General features: G+C 39.5%; 1 protein-coding gene across 3 annotated transcripts in view; it reads left to right on the forward strand.

The window, feature by feature from the left end:
- Positions 1 to 16,620, forward strand: part of TBL1X (transducin beta like 1 X-linked) — a 203,957-nt gene that overhangs the window by 170,753 nt on the left and 16,584 nt on the right. For all 3 annotated transcript variants that reach the window (XM_065638786.1, XM_065638795.1, XM_065638778.1), the window contains exons 8-11: positions 4,634 to 4,766; positions 13,367 to 13,508; positions 16,020 to 16,083; positions 16,187 to 16,284. In XM_065638786.1, coding sequence (XP_065494858.1) covers positions 4,634 to 4,766; positions 13,367 to 13,508; positions 16,020 to 16,083; positions 16,187 to 16,284 — 437 coding nt within the window. The remainder of the gene's footprint in view (positions 1 to 4,633; positions 4,767 to 13,366; positions 13,509 to 16,019; positions 16,084 to 16,186; positions 16,285 to 16,620) is intronic.

Consider the following 16,620-nt stretch of genomic DNA (forward strand, 5'->3'; position numbering starts at 1 on the left):
GAGTTACTCCACCAGACAGCAAATTTCGAAGCATTCCAGTGGCTAAGCAGCCTACCAGGCAGACAAGTTAACCGAGCAATGGCAATGGGAAGACAGAAAGTCCTCGAGGAGTAGCTGGCCAGCTGGCACATGTTGTTGGCAGCTGTATTTGTGCCAGTTGGGCATCCTGGGTGAAGAAGTGAGGTCTGCAGCTTCAGGAGAAAGAGGCTTTGGAGAGAAGCTGCTGAGAAATCCAGGCACAGCCAACTCTCTGATGTGTGTGACTCCCTCGCCTTGGGAGGACGATAACCTTTGTGCCTGAGGCATTTGGAGGATATCGGCAAGGTGGTGGAGCACAGCTGTAGATGAGGATTGTACATGGGAAATGCACAGAGAACTGCAAAACTGGCATTCTCACCCTTGGACAGACCTGCTTACATGAACTCCAGGAGAACTGCCTCAGTAATTGTCAGAAACCATGAGAAATAACAGGTCTAGCTGCCAATTTACTGCACAAGTCTGATTAACACTCTTACAATTGTATTTCCCTCTCTTGTGATAAAGTTAGAAAGATATAATTACATGAATGAGATAACAAAAGGGTCATACCCTTTCCTTTCATTGCTATGTGGGGCAAACTATGTATCCCACCTTACCATGTCCCTTGTCACTGTGTTCAGAGTCTCTTTAATCTAGGAGAGACTCAGATGAAAGATCCAGCAAGAGCTTAGATTAGGACCAAAGTTTTAGGGTAGGATCAGACAAAAGTTTAGGATGGGACATAACATGTCTTAGATAAGGACAAAAGGTTTAGGATGGATAGGACAAAAGTTTAGGATAGGACATAAGATGGGTGAGGTGAAAGCTGGGTCGACAAGACTGCTGGTACGAAAGGTATGAGAAACTTCCCAAACCTTCATTTTCACTGTTGTTGGATTCCACAGAACTGGCATATAGGGATGGTTTTGTCTAGTGTGCTAGTCCTTAATCGGAACCTGGAAGTCACCCATGTATCAGCCTGTCATGAAAAGGCAGATGTGGGGAGTAAGAGAGATGCCTTTGGGAAGTTACCTAGTTTGCATTTATTCTGACATGGAGTCCATGCTCCAAAAAAAGCGTTAATATATTTAATAAAATATGACATGTTTTTGTGTATGTTATAATTAATATAATACAATAGGGTGATTTGATTTAAGAAAGGGAGAGACAGAAAAAAATCTAACAATAACAACAGCTTAGGGCAGATTCAAATAATAAATAAATAAAATTGCTGCCTTCTCATGCTGCTTCCTGAGTAATGTTTTCAGCTTTGAATCACTTTAAAAATTAGTAAAAAAAATTAAAAATTCACATGTCGAAATGGAGCCAAACTTTGGATTGTTTTCCAACTCAAATATTTTTAGTGTCATTTGTTTCATTATATTTGCAAGGATTGGCTTGGGTTTAAGAAAAATAAAGCTCTGGAAAAAAGGCTGAGTCCAGTTCCTTTATTACAGCCCTACAGCTGTAAAGAACAACTTCAGTGAAGGGCCTGTCAGAGATTTAAGTAGAAAAACACATTTCCTGAGAAAAGACAGGGCAAGCATATATTTTTTAATTTGGAGGAAACAGAGAGTTAATATTACTCATGGGTACATTAGAATTATATTTTTTTAAAAAACTTAGTCATAATAGTTTGGGGGAATATGACTTTTAATTTCCAGTTATTTCATATTTTTAATATGTGTGAGGAAAAAAATAATAATATAACATAGACTTAACCAAAGATCTTCTGACCATTAGAAAGTGGTTTGTGTTAACGTTTGAGCAGAGCCCTCCACTACGTGACCTTCGGACTTAAGTTTTTTACTCATGAGGGTCTGTTGCCCTTGGTAGAACTGTCCTCTCTTTCAGAGACCCCCTCAGAGGCGTTTTTTGTGCAGATGAGATCTTAACTGAGAGCTTTGTGCTCTGAAGATACTTTTTTTTAAAAAAATAACCCTGTTCTTGAGGGTTACTGCATCTTACCTGCTTATCCTCGTTCCCCATGCACACATTGTAGCTGCATCCATAGGAAAGCTACATTTTCAGGTGAGATCAGGGCTCACAGGAGCTCGTACTGCAGTTTTTTGTTGTTATCATAATTTTATCTGTTTTATATTGCTAGTGTCCGTCTGAATCTGAGAAGAGCCTGAAGCGGTCTCGCAGAAGCATGAACTGTCCTGTTTGTTCAACGGGGCATTTTAAGTTTTGCATTTAACAGTAACACTCTAAATATGAATGTTCCCGACTATGATAAAAACAGGAAGAAAACACATATAATGTGAACATTTGCGAATGATTTCTGAAAGACTTCTCGTCTTCCTCTCCGTTTTCTTCTGAACCATCAAAGCTGTAAGGTCAAAATCATTACTGGAGGACAATAAAAAATAATCCTGCAGATAATTCATTGGTCCCAGAGGCCAGTCAGTCTTGCATATACTAATGCAGGTATCAGCTGATCAAGGTGCCTTCTCACAGCATGACTATTTGTGGGTTTTTTCACAGCAGTTAGTAACATTCAAAGTCTGTATCCAGGTTCCTCCATCGGGCCATATACAAAGGAAAAATATTTCTAAGCATCAGATGGCCTTGCTCTGGCAGCACCTCATGACTCAGGGACCTTGGAGCAATGCTGCTTCCAAGCTGTCATTTGGTTTTATTTCAGAGTGAAAAGCAGCTCTGCCTTTAGAGCCAGGCAGGTAACAATACGATTGTATGTGGTAAGAGCAGCATCTCATTTAAATTTGTGAAATAAAACACCTGAAAGATCTTACTTTTTGATTTACCCCCAGCTTCCAGCTCGCACTGTGAACAGGCCACAGATGAATGTGTAGCCATTACCATGCTGCTGGTTTTCTCATGAAAATACGCTTTAAACCTGGCGATTCTGTGCCGTGCTGAGAAATAAAGGATTGCGAGGTCTATACTTGTGTCTTCTGGTGGATTTTAATAGTGCTTCACTCTTCGTTGCCCTAATTTCTCAGAATATCATATCAAAGTTCCCAGCTGCTAGTGTCAGGCTAAATATCAAGTGCTACTATATCCTAACAGTATTAATTTTAGTAGTTAGGGAATTAACAAGGGGAATGCTTAATGTAGGGACTCGGCACAGGTGTAGATTTTACAAATAGGCATTTCTAATAGGTTTAGTTTTATGCAACAAGTCCGTAGGTAATAAATGTAGTTTAAAATATAGGTATTTTTAATTAGAAGTGTGAACTGTGGAACTAGTTAGTTGTTTTCTAATTTTGATACTCAGTGCTTTGCAGCTCATTGAATTACATGTGAATTACCTGCGAATTACATTTCATCTGTGGTGTAGTTATGGCACAGACGTAGTCGATGTGGTACCTAACCAAATACGCAGTGAGAAATACTACTTGTGTGACTCGGCATGATTTAGGCAGAGCAAAACAGGGTATTTGGAAGCCTGGGTGGGGTGGAAATCTGGAGATCTCCCTTCCAATGGCAGTTGTGCAACGTCCCAGTCTGTTTTGCCGGTCGATGGGCAATAGCTCAGCAGAGCTCAAGTGTCGGGACAGATGGCTGGTTTTAAATGCCATGAACATGTGGCGATAAAGAAGCATAATTACTCCACCTGCAAACCTGTGGATCTCCGTGTGTGGTGAAAGAGTGACTAACTAAAAGACTTAACCCAGGATGAGAAGTTGGATTTTGATCAGTCGGAGCAGATTGGCTGTCCGAGGCGTTGGTGAGGTAGGAGGAAGCCGCCAGCCCTCCCCTCACAGCTGTGCCTTCTGCAAAATGGGCCACACTGCTCCAGGTAACATCTGGCTGCTGGTTCAGTGCCTTACCTGGCCTTGGTCACAGAGGGTAATAATCTTGTGCTGCTGCCAGGAAGCGTAGTTTGAGCTGAATGAGGAAGATTTATACTGAAGCAATGAAAATCTGGAGTGAAAACGTTATTCGTGATGCAAATTGGAATGAATTGCTGCCACTAAGAGAAATTCATCATTTCAAATTCACTTTTTTTTTCCCTTACGGAAATAAAAGAGCTTTGTAAAACCAAGGTTACTTAGACTGCAGTTTAAGGAACAACCCCAGAATTACAGCGTACAGGTTAAGTATATCTATGCCTTAACTGGTACCTTTACATATATCATGATACCATAAAGAAGGTGACCCCTCAGTATTTCCCTGCCATGCTCAGGGAATGAGGCCTTTACTCAGTATATTCTTCATTTATGAGTAACCCACATGCTGCTTACAGGACACTCTCTTAAGAAAACAACTGTGCTACATGTTACTTTTTTACAAGAACATCATAAAACTTTTCTCAGATATGGCAATCTCCCATTTTAATAGATCTGTAAGTAATTTTTAATTACGCCAACTTTAAAAAAACCTCTACTGAAATAAATACTAACTTTTTTTAAAGAAAAGCTGCACAGGTTTACACAGAATGTTTTGGAAAGCTCTGCATTTTGAGGAAAACTCTTAAATTTGAATCACCATAGGGGAGAAAATATAGTAATATGGTCAGTGACAGAACACAGAATATTATTTATAGCGTATGTGTTGCTGTAAGCTTTAGGCTGTGGGTAGCCAGCTGTTTTTAAAGCTGACCTAACAGCATCTTGCAAACTACTTACTCTGATATATCTCCTTACAGATAATCATTCAAAGCCAATGGAAATCGATGGGGATGTTGAAATTCCTCCTAACAAAGCAACAGTCCTTCGGGGCCATGAATCAGAGGTGTTCATCTGTGCCTGGAACCCTGTCAGTGACCTGCTAGCATCTGGGTAAGACCATGACTAAAACCAGCTGCTGCAATTAGAGTGTATTTAGAGATGCAAGAACTTGTGGGTATATAGTAAAGATGAATGAGTATTCGCTTCACTGTTTTTTGAGCCCGCAACTGTTTTTTTTCAGCAGTACTGTCTGTACCTGTGTAGGAGTTAAGTAATTATAAGCTGATGCAGGATATGAAGCATTCGCACATTTAAGATGTGCACTCTATGGCCCTGAATACACAGACATGTATATATATTTAAAGGTTTTTTAAATAACTATGGATAATTCTCAGACTATTTGAAGTTCACGTAGTCTACTCCTACTTCTCTTAGTTAATGGTTCACATTGAGGTCTTAGAAAGTCTTTGGCTTCCAGGTTTTGTTTTTAAGTATGGAGACTCTAAAACAGACTTCTCTTTGGCTACGTCTGCATTGGCGTGGTGTAGCACAAATGGGAACAGATCTGTAAAGCAGAACTGTTGAGAGAGGACCTTATGTCACCACTGTTTGTATTGGAGAGGACACTTCAGGCTGGACCTAGTTTTGTCCGATGCACTGGTCACAAGGGCGTGTTTTAGTTTGTTGTCATTGAAAAGGAGTCAGTTTGTGTTCTCTAGGACTGCTCAGCAAGATCAACCAAAGCGTGGTAAGTGGGACAGTCACGAGGCTGACTTACAAAAAGCGCTTTTGATCCAAGCAAAAATGCTAATGTAAACATGCCCCTAGAGCTATATAGAGACACTGTTGGAATCTGTGTTCATGCTTAAAGTTAAACTTTAAAATGCAGGCTAAATTTCAGAAGTCTAGCTGGGAACATGGAGGAAAACTGATATAAGTCAGAGGAGAGAAATGGGTCTTCAGCACTCAAAGTTGCTTAGCAGTAGGAGAACACATTTCTTACAAGGAAAAGGAGAGTCCTTATTTTATTTCCAACTTTTTGCAAGATCGTCAGAATAATCTTCCTATCTTTGTTGACTTAATACATGAAAACAAGGAATTAGAGTGCAAATGGGAAAGAATAAATAGGAAAAATAAACACCAGATTGGATAAACAACACAAGATCTCTAAGAGAGTGAAGACAGAAGTTTCCAAAGAATAATTTTAGACAACAAACTGGATTTTTAGAAAACAGAATCTTGATGAATATTCTTCATTTCTGGAATGTCCAGACCTGGTAGTACTTCTAGCATCTGTAGCACTAAGTATCTTCATGTATTAATTTAAAATGGGTATAGTGGTAGAATTTGCAAAAGCTGTATGTAGGTGTTTTGGTTGAAAAACTTTGGTTTTCAGCTCTTTTTGTCCGTAGACTCAGTGGGTCTTCTCCATTGTGGTAGGATCCCTGGGTGCTGCCATGATACAGACAAGAGCAGTAATAGCAGCCACACTCCTGTGCCATGTGTTTGCTCTGTTTTCTGCTGACTGTATTCCTCTACCCACTCAAGTTTTCTAGTGTCTCAGGCAATATTGCTTGGCAGTATTACTTATCCCTGGCAAATGATTATTATTAAGAAGGGAAGTCCTGATTAGTAAGGTCAGTCTCCAGATAAAATAGGCAGGTATAAAACAGTTATTTCACACAGATTGTCCTCAGCATACAGTTGAGTGAGCCATAAAAAGAGATTCATTTAATGTGTAAATAAATAAAAATTGGGATTGTCAAATGTGGTAGAACTGTAGTATATTATATTCATTAATCATCCTGGCTCAAATCTGAGAGGAAGTTTTCAAGGAAAAATAAATTAATCAAGGGAAGGCAAAGAATCTGTGACGTACAGGTAATGTTACTGCCTGCATAATGATTTGTAAATCAGCATGAAATGATCCTGAATGAACATGCTTCTGTACTACTCCTCTAACTTTTCAATGTATGCCTAAATGCTTTGACTAACCATAGGTATTAAATCATAGCCTAGCAGTGAAGAAAACCTCAAAAACTAAGAAGAATTTAGTTAACCTCATTAAATTGTTTTCATGGTTGTTTCTTATTAAAGTTGAAAATCTTGAGAAGGTTTCATAGAACTTGGAAGAGCTTTACCGTAGTGGGGACAAACTTCATTAGAATTTCATGGGTTGTCTTGAGATCAGTAGCTCTCATATTTAGGATAATTCAAATGAAAGGACTGTACAATGAATCTCCTTTAGCCCTGTCACTCTAAACAATATACTTTTTAATAGTAAACTTATCCATTATGGTATTTATTTGAATTCTATGCAGAACAGTCTGCAGGTGGTCAGTTAGCACACCCATATTATTATCTGAAGGAAAACCAGTGGGGAGATAGGATACCATACAGAATTATTCTTTAGGGATGACTGGTGGGGCCTAAGATGAAGGCAATTCTTTATTCTGGAGAATATCTGCACAGCTGAAATTAGGCATCTACTCAACTGCTCTGTCCCTCAGCAGGTACCTACATCTCTCAACTCATTACATAGGGAGTGAAGACTCCCAAGTGCAGGTGCTGAGACCTCATCTGTTGGCTTCAGCCCTGGTAACCACATCTTGGTACCTGACTCGCCTCTGCCAGCGCCTCCCTGGCGTTCACAGCCATAGTGCGTGTAGTTGAGACGCTGGACCATTTAATAAACCAGAGCACGTACTGCAGTGATGGAGGAACCCGTGGGCGCTTTAACTTTGCTGCAGGGTGCTAAGCACCGGTAGATGGATCCTGGAACAGTGATGTCTTACACAGCTTCACGTAAACCTGGGGGATGATAATCAGAACCATCAGTCAGATGTCTGAGATAGAGGAGTATCATCTCAATATCCCTTCAATTAAGCTTTACCCTTCAGTGTAATAAGTCTTTCTTAATAAGCTTTGCTACTGATTTTGGAACCAGGTAAATACATGCATGGTTAGAAAGTACAGCCTGGTGCTGTGTCTGATGCAGACTAATGGCAATGCAATGAAAATGCAAATAATGTAGAACCATGTGCATCTTGATCAGATTTTAGCTTGCTCGCAAGAAACAAAGCATGTGATGAAGTTAGCCTTCACGTCATGCAGCAGTGCGTGCCTGACGAAGCTTGCATGACTGAAAAGGCATAGAATGCACAGAAGAAAAGGAAACCCAAGGAAGAGAGCTGAGTGTCTGATTGTGCTTCTGCACAAAGAAGCATATGAGGTGTCTGGTACAATAATAGTGTGAGTTAGCATCTCGAGGTAAACTATGTATTATGGCACCAATTAAATGAGGGGGAGAAACTCCCCGAGATCTACAGGATGCTGCAGTTTGTCCTTTACAAAGTAATGCTTCAAAAAACAAAACTACAGTTAGTCTGATGTGCAAAGACCGAATTGTTAGATTCTATAATAGCCATATTTTGCTGCCCAGTCTCTCTCATCTCTTTTCCCATCTGCCTGATTGTACCCATCTGTTGCCTTCTTAAAAAATACATATAAAAACCTGATTATTAAATAAAGGAAATAACACATTTGTTCTGTTAATAAAGTGCCTTGCACAATTAAATTTCAATTCATGGCGAAGTATTTTCTTCAAGCCTTGTTATACAAGCAATATTTTTTCTAACAATTAGCGGAGGTTTAGACAGCAACCTGATGTAATGTTCAAAGGTCTAAAAGAATGATGCAGGTTCACGACCTAATCTGAAGCAAGCTGTGTAAGGGGATTTGTTTGCAGAATGAATTACTCAAAACTAGAGTGATTGGTTTCCAGTTTTAGTGTGTATCCCACTGATAGAAAGGGATTTTGGTATTGGATATCTCATCTAGTCAATTGCTGTGACTTTCTAGAGTGTGAAGGATAGCACGGGCATATATACTCTCTGGACTATGCAAAAGGCTATTAAAAAAAAAAAAAGAAAAAAAGAAAAAAAGGAGTGGAGACAGGAATTTCTCTGATGAAATAGCCAGAAAAAATATATTCTGCAGCTCTTCTTCCTCCTCCACCACACCCATAACCCTTAAAGTGGAGGACGGTGGAGACTAGAGATGCCAGTGAAGGCTTTCAAAGGCATGACTGTTGCCACATGCTTATGAGAAGAATGCTTAGATGTTATTATGAACAGAAGCATTATAATAGTACAGTAAAGTGCATACATACAGCCATGTAAGAAGATACCCTTTATGAGGGAAATCAACACTGAAGAATGAATAATTGCATAATGTTTTGGACAGGTACAAAAAAACCCCCACACAATTATGCTTGGCTAAATTGCGAGATTTGGCCATTCTGGGCCATAATTTCAATTTTGCTCCTAAAAACTGATTGCTCTCCTCTTCAAAGACTGATTTCTTCCATGAGATATCTTTCAATATCTAAGTTGCAATTTTATGGTGCATGTAAAATCTTACAGATGGTTGTGTTCCCTGGGTAGTGCAGAAACCCACTACAGCTACGTCCACATTAGTAAACTAACCATGCCTGGGAGTATTCCTGAGCGCTGAGGCCAACTGGCACAGAAGGGCCGGTGTCTGTGCTAGCAAACTGTCCTGGCTGCCAAACAATCTGCACACTGGGAATTGTCTCTGGACCATTATAACCACCAAGCCATGCCCAGGAGTTATTCAGAGAGAACATCAGGGCCCCGAGCAAGAGTGTTAATTAAAACAGGCCAGAGTCTGGCCAGGAAATAACCTATCAGTTTGCTAGCGTAGGTGATCATGGTCCAGTGACCCAGAGTGTTCCTGGACATACTCAGATTTCCCAGTATGGAAGGGGCTGGACTGTGAATGTCCAGGTTACCAGGGCCTTGAACTCCAAAAGCTTTACCATTTGAATTTAGGATGCTCTGTCTGCACGTTCAGGGGCTGTTTCCAAGAGCATGCTCTGCTCTGTTACATCCAGCCATGCCCTTCAAGGAATTCTCATAGCTGTGAAGCAGAGGGACCTGGCTTTATTCCCAAAACCCAACAGTAGGTTTCTTTGCTCAACTTTGCTGATCTATACCAGCCTCTTTCACACAGGGGAACTTTGGCACTGTGCACTTTTGCTCTGCCTAGCCAGCAAAATAATCTGCTGTAAAAGCTGTTTTCCAAGATCTGTCAGTTATGGCTGTGTCTCTCAGAAGCAAGAAAGAATGTTTCTAGGCCATCTCCTGTCATCATCTCTGGATTTTGTATAATGCTTTGAGTTACTGTATTCCTCACATCAGTGGTTTAAGATCCATCATGAATTACCTTTCTGAATAATTCTTTTGAATTACCAGGTTGAGGGACTTGATTTCACAAACCCAACCCCCTAGTCAGTGACAGGTGTTAATTCTGCCAACTGTAAGTGCTTATTCATTAGCAGGTCACTTCATTTGGGCCAGTTTCCCAATTGCATCAAATCTATTAATGCAGGGGTGTCAAACTTATTGTCACTGGGGGCCGCATCAGCCTCGCGGTTGCCTCCAAAGGGCCAAGTGTCATTTTAGGACTGTATAAATGTAGGAGTAGTTACATTTTGTAGTTTGCATTAATGCAAAGTGGTCAGCTATTAGGTGAGGTCTACTTGAATAGCATGTTGCAGGTAGCAGTGTTGTAGAATCAGTTGGACAGACAGACATCTCCCTTTGGGTACCCCCGAGGCATTTCCCACTGCTGACTTGCCTGGGAAGCAGAAGCACTCACTTTAAGAGACCTGCTTTATTAAGGAAAAGTTAGGTGTGTAAATTATGAGGAGTTTCATTCCCTGTATGCTTTTAATAATCTCTTTTAAAATAAAATCATAACAAGTCTAACCTGTTTGAGCCAGAAGTGTTAAATACACATTAGCAATATTGCATATCAAAATAACAGTGATTATAAGACTTACGGCTGAAGATTAGAAATACCAAGGGTCAACAACCATCTTGCAAACTTCTTTATCCAACTGCAGCTGTTTTAACCTCTCTGCTGACAGTTACAGCGTGAGGATATTATGTGTCACAAATAAAATTCTGCAAGTGTTTGCCTACCTTGATTCATTATTATACCAGGACTGGAGAGCATGAAATAAAATTATTTCAGAACTAGCCTTCCTCAAACTTGGCAGTACTCTACCATAGTGCAGAACAGTATACCTATTACGCAAGTGTCCATGACTTGCATGTTGGAATGAGCTGCTTTATCATGCAGATAGAAATGCTTCTGTGGGCTCAGGAGATTAAATATCTTTCTGAATTGTGCTTGAACTATGGTCCTCTAATAAGACAGGGTTCACTGAATCATTCAACAGAAATCAGAATACTTTCCAGAGCAGAGAATACTTTTTTTTTTCCCCAGCAACAAAAGGGGAGACACACAAATACCCCTGCCACACACTGGTAAATTTATAAAGCCTCTCTGCAGGGACACATAATAGCTTATGTAGCCTTAGGAAGAAGAAAATGGAAAAACAAAATTAAAATACTGGAAAATAAGATTGCCCAAGCATCGTCAGAAAACCGACTAAATAAAACTGTTGAAAAACAAAACATAACCCTTTTAGGGCTAGCAAATAGGATATTGTGTTTGATAGCCAAGTGGCCGACTATTTTATTCACAGGGTCCGGTAACAAACTGGATTATTACAATGAGGGCAGGACTGGCCCAGAGTCCTATACAGCCGAGAAGCCAGCGCTGAAGGAATTTCCTACTTAGCATGTTAACCAATAACCCAAGCCTGTGAAAGACTTACGTTCTCGTTATTGTAAATTATCACAATTAAAAATGTTCCTTAACTTCTGAGCCTCGTTATTAACTTCATTAGTTTTCTAGCCAAATGTGCAAAATTGTTATTCAGTTTTCCAGACCTCTGAAGGAATAAGGAATTATATTACAGTCACAGCTCTGTATGGTGGCAAAAATTATCCTGATTAAAACTATTTCGTAATCACTCAAGTGAAAGATTTGTGCCAAAAATTAAAGAATGGCTGTACAGCCATAGCTTGTGGTTAGGCTGGAAAGCCCTGGCCAGCTGTCACATCTCAGCTTGACCCAAAGGGTTGAGAGGAGATGATGGCACGTTCCCCAGGTGTGTCATGACCCAGCAGAGCTCAGAGCCACCGATACAGGCAGAAAGGTTTTTGCTTTTATAGTTGAGCTATTGTTCATGTAAAAATTGTCTAAAATATTGGTAAAATAATACACAAAGATCAATGAAGTTCGATACTTGATTCGTCAATATTTGCACTTGAAGATGTGTGAAGTGTTTAAAATTTGACCAGTACTTTCAGTGTAAATAATTAAAATCTTTTATTAGTAGACCAGAAGAAAAATTGATTTTCCCTTGTTATGGATTTCCTTTTCAGTGAAACATGACTTGTCAAAGCAAAAATGGATCTCAGATTTTTAGTCTTTGAATTAAGACTTTTTCTCCTTGTTAGTGTATAAGAAAGGAAGTTTTAGTCATTACTTAAAAAAAAAAAAAGGAAAAGCTAACACATCAGGTACATCAGCAATGACATGTTGACTGCATGAATTCTTGGAAATATAAGAGAGAACCTAATTCTCCTCTGAGATTCTACTTACTGCATGTAAATGAAAGTTACCCTCTGAAAAAAACAAGCAATCCAGGGTACTTTGATTGTTTTGGTTGTTGTTGTTATTGATTGCTTTAAAAAAAGCAGGGGAGGAAGGGGGGAGCATCAGACAAATCCCAGTAAACTAGAAGGCGTAATATCTTCCACCCCATTGCAAATTGATTTCTGATCTCAGAGTCGTTTTTCATTGGAAGAAAGATTTATACAAAGTGAAAATAAATATATTATTTACAACCAGATTATGATAAACTCTACACTTCCTCTTCAAAACTTTTTCTGGACAAACTTGGGGTTTCAGTCTGCAATAAAAGCATCTCCCTAGAAAATATTTGGTCTATAAAACAGATTAAAATCTTGATGTGGTCTCTGTCTTGCTGGCTGTCTCTCACCAAGAAAAAATACTCTTGTCAACAGTTTTTTTGCCACTTTTTGGACAATGTGAGCTAAGCAGCCAAGCTACAGACAGCAAAGGACACTGTAGACAAGACAAAATAAATTTAAATTACCTTTCTATTTTCCTGATCTTTAGGTTCTGTGGCTTGATTTAAAGCCGAGAGGCTGTTTTGCAAACAGCATCTCTCAGAGGTTATGTGCGCTTGCAGCCCAGAGGGCAGTCGTATCTTGGGCTGCATCAAAAGGAACGTGGCCAGCAGGTGGAGGGAGGTGATTTTGCCCCTCTACTCGGCTCTGGTGAGACCCCCCTGGAGTTTTGTGTCCAGCTCTGGAGCCCTCAGTGCAGGAAAGACATGGACCTGTTGGAGAGGGTCCAGAGGAGGCTGCAGAAATGATCAGAGGGCTGGAACAGCTCTGCTGTGAGGACAGGCTCTCAGCCTCTCTCTTCTTCTCTTCCCCATAGAGTTGGGGTTGTTCAGCCTGGAGAAGAGGAGGCACCGGGGAGACCTTACTGCAGCCTTTCAGTGCTTGAAAGTGACCTATAAGAAAGATAGGGACAGACAAAAGTAACAGGCCTAGCAGGGCCTGTTACAACAGGGCATTTTTTAAAGAGTATAGGGAGTGCTGGAAGGGCAGAATTGAAAAGAAAAATCACATTTTTAAAGGCCGTGACGTTCTCTCAATAGAAACAGAAATAGAGGATTTTACATTGTTTGCTGGATTGGCACCAAAGGAGTTTTCACCTCTGCACAATTGCTTTTATAGATCCGGAGACTCAACGGCCAGAATATGGAATCTCAATGAAAACAGCAACAGCGGCTCCACTCAACTAGTTTTGAGGCACTGCATAAGAGAAGGAGGACATGATGTCCCCAGCAATAAGGACGTGACTTCGTTGGACTGGAATGTAAGCTAACTTCTAAGACTGTGCATGGTTTTTAACTTTCTAAATTTAATTCAGAGGCAATTACAGCTGCTGCTCCATATCTTTTATATCTGAGGTGACCAGAAGCTCTGTCTTAACCTACTGACCTCTTGTTTCAAATATTCATAGTAGACTGAACTTTCCCCTACGTGCTATAATTTTCCAGGGCTCTTGCCATCTCCAAGCTTAATAATGATGTATTTATAACTCTATTTTAGGAACATGGATAAAAATAAACTTAGCTAACTTTAAGAATGAAGATTGAACAAGCAATCTATGTAGTAATGAAGCCTGATTAATAATGTACTTGCATCTCATAGTTACTTTATGTTGGCCTGTAAGGAGATATAAGCACCAGCAAAGCTTTTTCTGAGGTTGGACTATCAAGACCCTCTCTCATTTGGATTATGCTGTGCATAGCAAAACGTGTTCACATCATTGTCTTTACATTGGTAGGAGCATGTGTAGTCATTCTCTCTTTACCTACCCACCATCTGGGTGGAACCGTCTTGCCTGATCTCTTTTTTAACTTTAATCCTACAAAACCTTCTGTCTTAGATAATGTTGTCCTGCACAGAGAAGACTGAAGTGAGCAGAGAAGACAGGGATTGTTGACAATCCCCAGTGTCTGGTTAGTGTCTTTGGGCAGCTTTAAGGCTGCTTCATGTCTCCTTTGTGCCACCAAGCACTGTAAAAAGAACTTAAAAGACCTTGCAGGAACCTTAATTAATTTTGAGATCGCTTGCATTCTGTCTGTTTTGCTGATATTAGTATGGACAGACTGATCACATTAGTGTTGTTTTCGTAGGAAAGCAAATTGAAAATTAAGTACCAGAAAGGATTCTCAGCAGTTACATACAGTCTCAGTTGCTGGCAAGAGACCAAGATTTGATTAATCTTTACTGCGTTATTGTCCTTCAGGTGAGCTAGGTAATTCACAGAAGTGAAAGATAAGGCCACTGCACAAATCAGCTTCCCCTGTGTATTTTATATTTGAAACAATGAAAGAAGTACAAAGAGCAGAGGTAGGTTAACAAAGCAAATAAAGATAAAACCCAAGAAATGTTCATTACATGTTTCCTGTGGTTATCACAGTGAAGAAAAATAGTAGGGAAAAACTGAACTGAGGAGTAGGAAAAGAGTAATTGAAAGAGGAAAACATGCAGAGGTGCAGAACAGTTACGAAAGTTGTCTAAAACACAGCAGGCATCCTCTAGTATTTCCTGTCCTGTAGCAGTTCCTTCCCTTTCCAGACTTCACTGATCACTGATACTTCATTTGCATTGTGCCAGTACTTAACGTAAGGAAATTTTCCTAATTTAAACACTTGAAGTGCTTCCAACTAACTTTGAGTTTTCCAAAGAATGTGAATTACCACCAACAAATTTTGATAAACTGTGCATCTAGTCCATGAGCTTTCCTTCCCTTTTCTCTTTTTCTTCTTATCAGTTTTGTTCTCATCAGTGGTCCAGATAAGTGTATATTGCAGTGAAGTTGGCTTAGGTTTTGAGATTTATCCCCCTGCATCATTATACATTTGAATTAAGTCTACAACTGCTCTGACTCACTGTTTTGGGAGGGTTGGAGTAGACATATGTTTTAAAGGATTATTTTATGCTTTTTCTTATTTTCTGTTCATGATGATAGAAATTCCATCTGCCTTTATAGTTTATTTAGAACGACAGTATTAATACTATTTCACTGTGAAATTTTCACACTGATGATATTAAATTGGTTCTCTGTTTTTTTGTGTTTTATAATAAGAAAAGTTATTTCTAGGGGCTATATTTAGATCATGTCCTTTGGTACCAAGGGTAGGATTCATTTCCCTTAGATTTAACCTTCTAAACTAGTCATCTGGACTCCCTCTAAGTCAACATTACAACTACAGTTCCTGGGTTTTTTTTCTCCTGATTGGGACGCATGAATCCACCTTTTGTCAGGCTGTCCATCATCGTACTGTGCCTCTGAGCATCTGTGTTCAGACAAGTAGGAAGCGACTTTTTGGTGGCAGATGACATTCAAGGTGTTAACCATGAGTGTAGATGGCTTAGGTGTTTAGGTCCTTCCTTCAGGTATAGATGCCTGAATTTCACTGCACTGGGACTTAGTAAGGATTTAGATGATCTGTTGATGTTTTATAGACTCTTTATGTCTACGAAGTAGTATCTGTTTGTTATCTGGGAGAGTCCCATAGAATTTGTTATATCTTGTTTTCTTTTTCTAATCTTTTTGATTAAATGAATTTTATCTGATGGTGTAGCCCACTATTTAATAGTATGTTAGAGGGTTTTATTTCCTCTTCACTGTCTGCAGTAATAACCTTTCGTTTAAATCATAGTATAGTCTGTCTCAGTGTGTGGACTCAGATTTCCCATAAATCACACTGAGAAAAGAAAAGCAAAGCAAAGGGAAAGAAAAGAGAAGAAAAAGGCTTGGTTGAAACAGATTTCATCTGGTCTTGACCTTCGCCATTTATATCTATCCCAACAGAGTGATGGAACACTATTGGCTACAGGCTCATATGATGGTTTTGCAAGAATATGGACAGAAGATGGTAAGTCAAACAACATTAGTTATTCATAAGCATTGAACAGCAGTGAACTCTAATTTAGCTAATTTGCAAACAAATTGTAATATTAACCTTTTCTTTTTTCCAGGTAACCTTGCAAGCACCTTAGGTCAACATAAAGGTCCAATATTTGCCCTGAAATGGAACAAAAAGGGGAATTATATTTTGAGTGCTGGTGTTGATAAAGTGAGTTTAAAAATACGTTATTCTAGCATAAATATGCTGACTCAGTGAACTTGTGCCGCTGAACTCCGTAAGATTTTCTTCTCCTCTAGGCATCCTGGAGAGTTGACTTTTCTTTAATGTGCTTTAGTGCACATTGATTACATTTTTGAGGCTGCGTAAATGTGTACTATTTTTATGTAAAAGATTTTACTTAAACCAAAAAAACTCAGTTTTCCCCCTATGTATAATTGGGTCTTAAATGTGTCTCAGTTAAGGAAAGATCTGCTTCCAGTACTTAGGTTTGGAGTTTGATCAACTAGCCATTTCCAAGAAGGAAGTGATCTTAAAGATACTGCA

Source organism: Caloenas nicobarica, chromosome 1 (assembly GCF_036013445.1).
Source record: "Caloenas nicobarica isolate bCalNic1 chromosome 1, bCalNic1.hap1, whole genome shotgun sequence".
NCBI lineage: Eukaryota > Metazoa > Chordata > Aves > Columbiformes > Columbidae > Caloenas > Caloenas nicobarica.